The sequence below is a fragment of the Tupaia chinensis genome, unplaced genomic scaffold (genome assembly GCF_000334495.1).
Source record: "Tupaia chinensis unplaced genomic scaffold, TupChi_1.0 Scaffold000231_1, whole genome shotgun sequence".
Lineage (NCBI taxonomy): Eukaryota > Metazoa > Chordata > Mammalia > Scandentia > Tupaiidae > Tupaia > Tupaia belangeri.
Window position 1 is genome coordinate 549780 of NW_006159706.1, and position 6383 is coordinate 556162.

Consider the following 6383-nt stretch of genomic DNA (forward strand, 5'->3'; position numbering starts at 1 on the left):
GGGCGCGAGGGAGACCAGGGCCCCCGCCAGCAGGACCGCCAGCATGAGTCCGCGCAGGCCTGCGGGTAGACGGGAGCGGTCAGGCCCGGGTTTCCCGGGCGGGCTCGGGTTTGGCGAAGGGCGACCCCTGCCGGCAGCACTGTCGCAGTGTGCCTGCGCCTGCAGGCCGAGAGCCCGCCCTCACCATTGGGCATGAGCTTCACGACGAGCCGCGGGTAGGCGATGTTGGAGCAGCCCACCTCGGTGCCGCACACGCGCTTACACACTTCGGGCACTACGCACGCCACTTCGTCTGCGAGAAAGATGCCACAGTGTGGCTAGAACCGGGCCTGGTCTGGGAACTAGGATCCCTGAAGTGGGGACTGCAAATCCTAGCAGAGGAAAGATGGGATTCCTGGTGGGAGGCAGGACTGGGCAACCGGATTCCCTATGTCCTCGCACGAGGCAGGAGCTGGATGGGGCACGGAACTTGGGCAGGAGGAGGCTGACGTTACCTGGGTACAGGATGCGGCTGATCATGCCCGGCATGACCATGAGGAACATAGGCATCAGCTTCAGGTAGCCGCACAAGATGCACCCGGCCTTGATGTGGGTCAGACTCTTCCCCGCCAGGCAGCGCTGCACGATGACCTGCGAGAGGGGCTTCCAGCTGCCTGCCCGCCGTCCCGGTACCCCGACGCCGGTCCTGCCTCGCTCCGCTGCCACCGCCCCTCTCCCCGCCACCAATTCCCCTTTAATAAGTGCCCAGCCTCTGGCTCAGCCGCATCCCTAGTCTGACCCCATTCCCAGGTCCTGCCGCTAGGATCGAGCTTCTCCAAGGTTGGCTCCCCGGGCTCCCGCCCCCTCAGGCCACGCCTTCCACCTCGCTCGGGGGCGGTTTCAGGCTCCACCCAGCTCAGCTCCGCCCCACCTTAACTCTGGGCGCAGGCGCTAACCCCGCACCTGGTCGCTGCACCAGTACCAGCCCGAGACGATGGTAAGCCCCAGGAGCAGTGCTGGCCACGGCAGGTCCCCGGTCACAGGGTCCCGGAGCAGGTGGTAGGAGTCGGGCCGAGGTCGATAGCAGGAGCTGGAGATGTTGCCCACCACCGGATCCTCGGACACCGTCAGCGAAGTCATTGCCCTCAGGTATTTGTCGAAGAGCCCTGAATACCCGCCCACCTCGTGGAAGGCTGGGCGGGCAAGGCCATCAGGGGACCCATCACCAGTCCCAAGGCCTTTCTTACACTCACATGCCAGAGCGGCGCCACGTCCCAGCTCTGGGGTTGAGAGCCCTCTAGCTGGTGACCTCCTCGACCCTCCCCCATTGGCTTAGCCGCATACCGTAACCCATGAGGATGAAGGCCCCCCCAAGAATGACGAAGGTCTGCACGGTGTCCGTGTACATCAGCGCTGCCAGCCCCCCTGCAACAGGCCTGGATGAGTGAGGACATCCGGCTCCTGATCTCAGGCAGGCCGGCCTCAGCTCCCTATCTGTCTCTGCGGGGAACACATTTCAAACCGGTGGCACGTTCTCCTGGTTCTTGGGGCCGAGATTGGTGAACTCAGCGGGGCTGGGTTTCAGGCTCACTGATGCCCTCTAGGCCAGGAGCCCGCGTGCCTAACTATAGTCCCACCCCTCCCAGGTCCCAGTTTTCCTGGCTGTGTAACAGAAGCCGGTGATCTCTAAGGTCCAATTTTCAGATCTACCCCTGGCCTCTAGATCCCGTCTTAACTCCGCCTACTTCGATTTGCATCTGGCCTCAGGCCCCACCCCAGGACCCAGAAATGTGCCCAGTTTTGGTCAGAGATATTGGAGACTGGCCAAACCCTCTCCCAGGTGTCCCATAGAGGCAAGAACTGCTAAATCTTCCTTCCACCCCGGTCCCCACTTTGAGGCCCAGGCCTGGTTCGGCGCTCCGCGGTTCTAGCCCAAATTCAAAGAAGAGTTGGGAGAGATGGAGAATTACTCTCTCACCCGGACCGATCACCCTTCCCACCCTCCCCACACCGCTTTCCTCTAGCGGCTCCCCAAGCCCCGCCCACAGCTCCCAACGCGGGCCCCAGGCCCCTCCCTTCCCTGAGCCCCTGCGGGGCCACCTGTCACCGTGTAAATCATGGTGATGCCCAGGAGAGCGATGACCGAGGCGTAGATGTTCCAGCCCAGAGCCTGCTGGATGAACACCGCCCCCGAGAACATATCCACCTGGAGGGAGGGAGCGAGAGCGCAGGTCAGGACCCAGGTCCACCTCCTGCCAGAGCGGACCCCAGGAGGCCACGCCTCAAAAGCTTCCTCACTTCTCCATGGCCTGTCCTTCCCAGTTCCCACCCACTGTGGCCGCAACCACAGAGATCGATTCCTTCCAAGTCCTGCCGCCATCATGATTCTTACAGCGATTTCTTCTTGACCCCGCACCCTCCAGTCCTCCACTGGGCGATCCAGCCCTTCCAGGGTCCCGTCCCACCCGCCATGCCTGCGCACCGAAATCTTCGTGAAGATGTACAGAAAAAGCGAGAGCACCGACAGGTAGAGGCGGATGCGATGGCCGCCGAAGCGCTTGCGCAGGTACTGCGGCATGGTGATGACGCCCGCAGTCAGGTACACCGGCGCGAAGAGCCAGCCGAGGAGCAGCACCACGAACAGCGCCTGCGGGCACAGCCGCGCTCAGGGGACTCCAGATCGTCCCCGGCCTGCCCTCACCCCTGCAAGATCTGAGACTGGTTCCTGGAGGTACTCCTCCGAGGCAGGTGGCCCTGGAGGGTTGCACCTGAGGCCCAGAGGACAGCAGATGGCGATGGCCAGGCCCTGGGCATTAAGGAACAAGTCTCCACACCCTTTGGGGCCCTTAACTAGAGCCCTCCTTGCCCTCCCAGGCCATCGCCCCCAGCCAGTCTTTTCTCAAACTGTCCTTATGTTTCCCTGGCCCCCTTTCTAGCGTATGAACCCAAGCAGACCCCTTATGTGGACCCCAGCCGTGGCCAGTTAGGGCTGCCACCCCTCGGTTCTCCGCTCACCCTAACCTCTTGCCTCTCACTGAGGGTGGGGTTATTGCCCAACAGAACGACTCACATTCCACTCAAATCCAGCCACAGCCAAGCCACTTGCAGCACCAGTCCCTGCCAGTCCCACAAAGTGGCCACTGCCGATGTTACTGGCGAAGAGCGAGGCCCCGACCTGGGTGGGCAGGGGCGGGAGTGAGCCGGGTTACTTCTCCAGGCCCCCTCCCAGTCCAGGGTCCAGCCCCTCTCACCGGCCACCACACCATGCTTCGTCCTGCCAGGAAGTAGCCGCCAACGGTGCCTCTGTTGGTTCGGCACATGGACTGGGGGGCAGAAGTGGGGAGACACCTGGGTTTGGGGCACATCTTTGAACCTCATTCACCACCTCAACTCATTCCTCAGCCTTGTTTCAGGCTGAAGATTAACCAGCACTCAGCTCCTCTGATGGTTCGCACCCACCCCCTGCCTCCTCCCAGACACCCAGAGCAACCTGTTTTAGTTCTAGGGTCCGACTACCCAAGCCTGGGTGTCCGTGGATTGGGCCTGACTTTCCTGGGGCCCTTGGGTATGTGCTGCTGGTCAGCCATGATGTGAACAGGGGACCCCAAGACCTTATTTCGAATGCTGACCCTAATGAAAACCTTCTGATCCCCTTAAACAGCTCTATCCTAAAGTGGGACGAAGACAGGAAGCAATGTTGGCTGGGTCTCTTTGAAGCCCTCAAAAGACCTGCTTGCCCCCCACTCTCCCACCCTGGACCCTGGGTTTCTGCCTCAAAGATTCAGGAATCCTTCCCCACTCTCACCTAGAGTCTCCCTGAGAAATTTCTCCCAGGTCCTAGAATAGGAGTCCAGACCCCAGCAGCACCCCCTCGACTGCTCACCCACAAGCCGACACCAATGACCAGCAAGAAGTAAGCGGCAATGACCAGGATGTCAGCAGGATTGTCGATGAGGACTCGCTGGTCCCCCAGCCCTGGGGTCGCGTTGGCCTCCGTGTGTTCCTCCATTCTGTGCAGGATCTGCCCCTCCAAGGGAGCAGCCCCTGGATTCCCCCAGAGGAGGGATTAATGGTTACCTCGGGGGCAATGAGCCGACAAGTCCCCCACGTCTTGTCAGCGCTCCCCAGCTTTGTTTCGCTGAATCAGGTCATATCAAGGCCGAAGGCTGGTCCTGAGGAGTTGGACCCTATGAAGTTCGTGAGCGCTCCTTCCTGGGTCTTAGCCTCCAACTGCTCCCCAACACGCCGGGCTCAAAATCACCTCTTCCATACCCCTCAGCCTTGACTTGGGGAGACTGGTAGGCTGAGCCTGCTCCCTGGTTTGAACAAATCCAGAGGAATTCTTTTTTTTTTTGGAGAGGTTTTTTTTGCTATAGGGTGTGTGCGCTCGCCAGACAGACAGAGAGAGACAGAGAGACAGGAAGCGAGAAATCACCCCCCAGGGGGGATGGTCACGCTACAATCCCTTCTCCTCCATTCTCCTCTCGGGATCTTGGGCACGCACGCACACGCGCCCGGCGTGAGTTTTAAGCCACTGGGTCCTGGACGTGAACTGCGGTCAACTACGTGGGAGTCCAGCGACATAGCCATTACGCTAACTGCTGGTTCCCCTCAGCTTGATTTTCAAACTGGCCATGCCTGGATCCTGCCCAGCCTTCCTCTTGCTTTTCCATGCCAAACCTAGAGTGAAGTCACAGTTCTCCACTCACTCCCTTGCCCTACCCGGCCCAGATATTTATTTTTTCTTTTTCTTTCTTTCTCTCTCTCTCTCTTTCTTTCTTTCTCTCTCTCTCTCTTTCTTTCTTTCTCTCTCTCTCTCTTTCTTTCTTTCTCTCTCTCTCTCTTTCTTTCTTTCTCTCTCTCTCTCTTTCTTTCTTTCTCTCTTTCTCTCTTTCCTTGTTACCCAGATATTTGAACACCCCTCAGTTCTCTGTATAAATTGTGCCTTCTGCTTAGCAAGCCTCCCTGCCTCCCTGCCTCCCAAGTGGACAACTCCTATTCAGTCTTCAGGGCTCAGCCTGTCATCTCCTTAGAAAAGAGTTGTCTAACTTTTCTGGTGCAGTTCTGAGCACAGCGTGTTGACCTTTTCTGGGTCCAGGTCTGCTCTCCAACATCCTAGACTTCTCCTGAGCAGGGGCTGATCCGACTCATCCCTGGAGTTTTCTTGGTCAGCAGAGGGCTGGATACAGGAAGAGAGGAGTGTCTGTACAGCTGCCTTTCTGGAACTGACCAGATGTGGATGTCAGGGAATGGACAGGAGGGCCTCCTGTCTGCTTATGGCAGCTGCGGTTATCCCTGAGGTGGGGGAACAGAGCAAAAAGTTTTAGGGGGATATGATGAGTTTGTTTTAGGGGAACATGATGAGTTTGCTTAAAGAGTTTGGATTCCTTCAAAAGCAGAGCCTAAGAAGAGGCCTCTGGGGGCTGGCAAGAGGCATGGTGGATAAAGGTGCTGGATTCCCACATGGCTGACTGTGGTTCATATCCCGGACCTGGTGGCTTGTTTTCTTACTTTCCCTTTCTCTCTCTCTCTAGTCAAATTTAAATAATAATAATAACAAATGGAATTAAATAAATAGTTCTTTTCTTTAAAAAAAATGAAGAAGAGGCCTCTGAAGGACTTTGCTGGGAAACTGATCCCAGAAAGGACTGGGCAGGAGTGAAAAAGTGGGACAAAGAGAGGAGAAAAGAGCCGAGCAGGCCCAATGGTTGAGCCTTAGTGGGCTGCTCAAGTGAAGCTCGATCCCATGGTAACCTTGGTTCAAATCCCCAGCCTGGGCAGCCTGAAAACACTGGGCAAGTGGGTGCCCAGGATCTAACAGGCTGAAGGACTGGAGGAAGGGGATCATGGAAGGACAGACCCTGTGTAGGGTGCTCATATCCCTCTCCCTCTCTCACGCGCATATCCACACCTTTTATCATGAATAAAGAAAAAAATAAGAGTCAATAAAAGATGTGTTGTTTAAGATTGCCACTATGGGAGCCTGCAGGTGGTGTAGTGGTTAAGGTGCTGGACTCCCAGATAGTCGACCATGATTTGAGTCCCAGACCTGGTGTCTTGAAAATCACACTGGGTGCATGTGCGCGCATGCCCCAAATCCCAGAATAGAGAAGGGACTGCAGCGTGGCCATCCCTTCTGAGGGGTGATTTCTCACTTTCTCTCTCACTGACTGTCTCTCTCTGAGGAGCTCATATGCCCTATGGCAAGAACCTTATTAAAAAAAAGATTCCCGGGACCAGCAGTTGGCATAATGGCTATGTCACTAGACTCCCATGTAGTTGACCGCGGTTCAAGTCCTGGACCTGCTGGCTTAAATTCACGCTGGGCACATGTGTGTGTGTCCAAGATCCCAAGAGGAGAATGGAGGAGAAGGGATTGTGGCGTGGCCATCCTCCCTGGGGGG

At 57.4% G+C, this 6383-nt stretch overlaps 1 protein-coding gene across 1 annotated transcript in view; it reads right to left on the bottom strand.

Moving 5' to 3' along the window:
* SLC5A2 (solute carrier family 5 member 2) overlaps positions 1-4359 on the bottom strand; it is an 8602-nt gene extending 4243 nt beyond the window's left edge. The window contains exons 1-9 of the mRNA XM_006148101.2: positions 3863-4359; positions 3231-3302; positions 3050-3154; positions 2462-2626; positions 2080-2185; positions 1324-1404; positions 943-1172; positions 495-630; positions 185-292 (exon numbers count right to left, since the gene is read on the bottom strand). Coding sequence (XP_006148163.1) covers positions 185-292; positions 495-630; positions 943-1172; positions 1324-1404; positions 2080-2185; positions 2462-2626; positions 3050-3154; positions 3231-3302; positions 3863-3988 — 1129 coding nt within the window. The 5' untranslated portion in view covers positions 3989-4359. The remainder of the gene's footprint in view (positions 1-184; positions 293-494; positions 631-942; positions 1173-1323; positions 1405-2079; positions 2186-2461; positions 2627-3049; positions 3155-3230; positions 3303-3862) is intronic.
* Positions 4360-6383: the final 2024 nt, after the last annotated feature.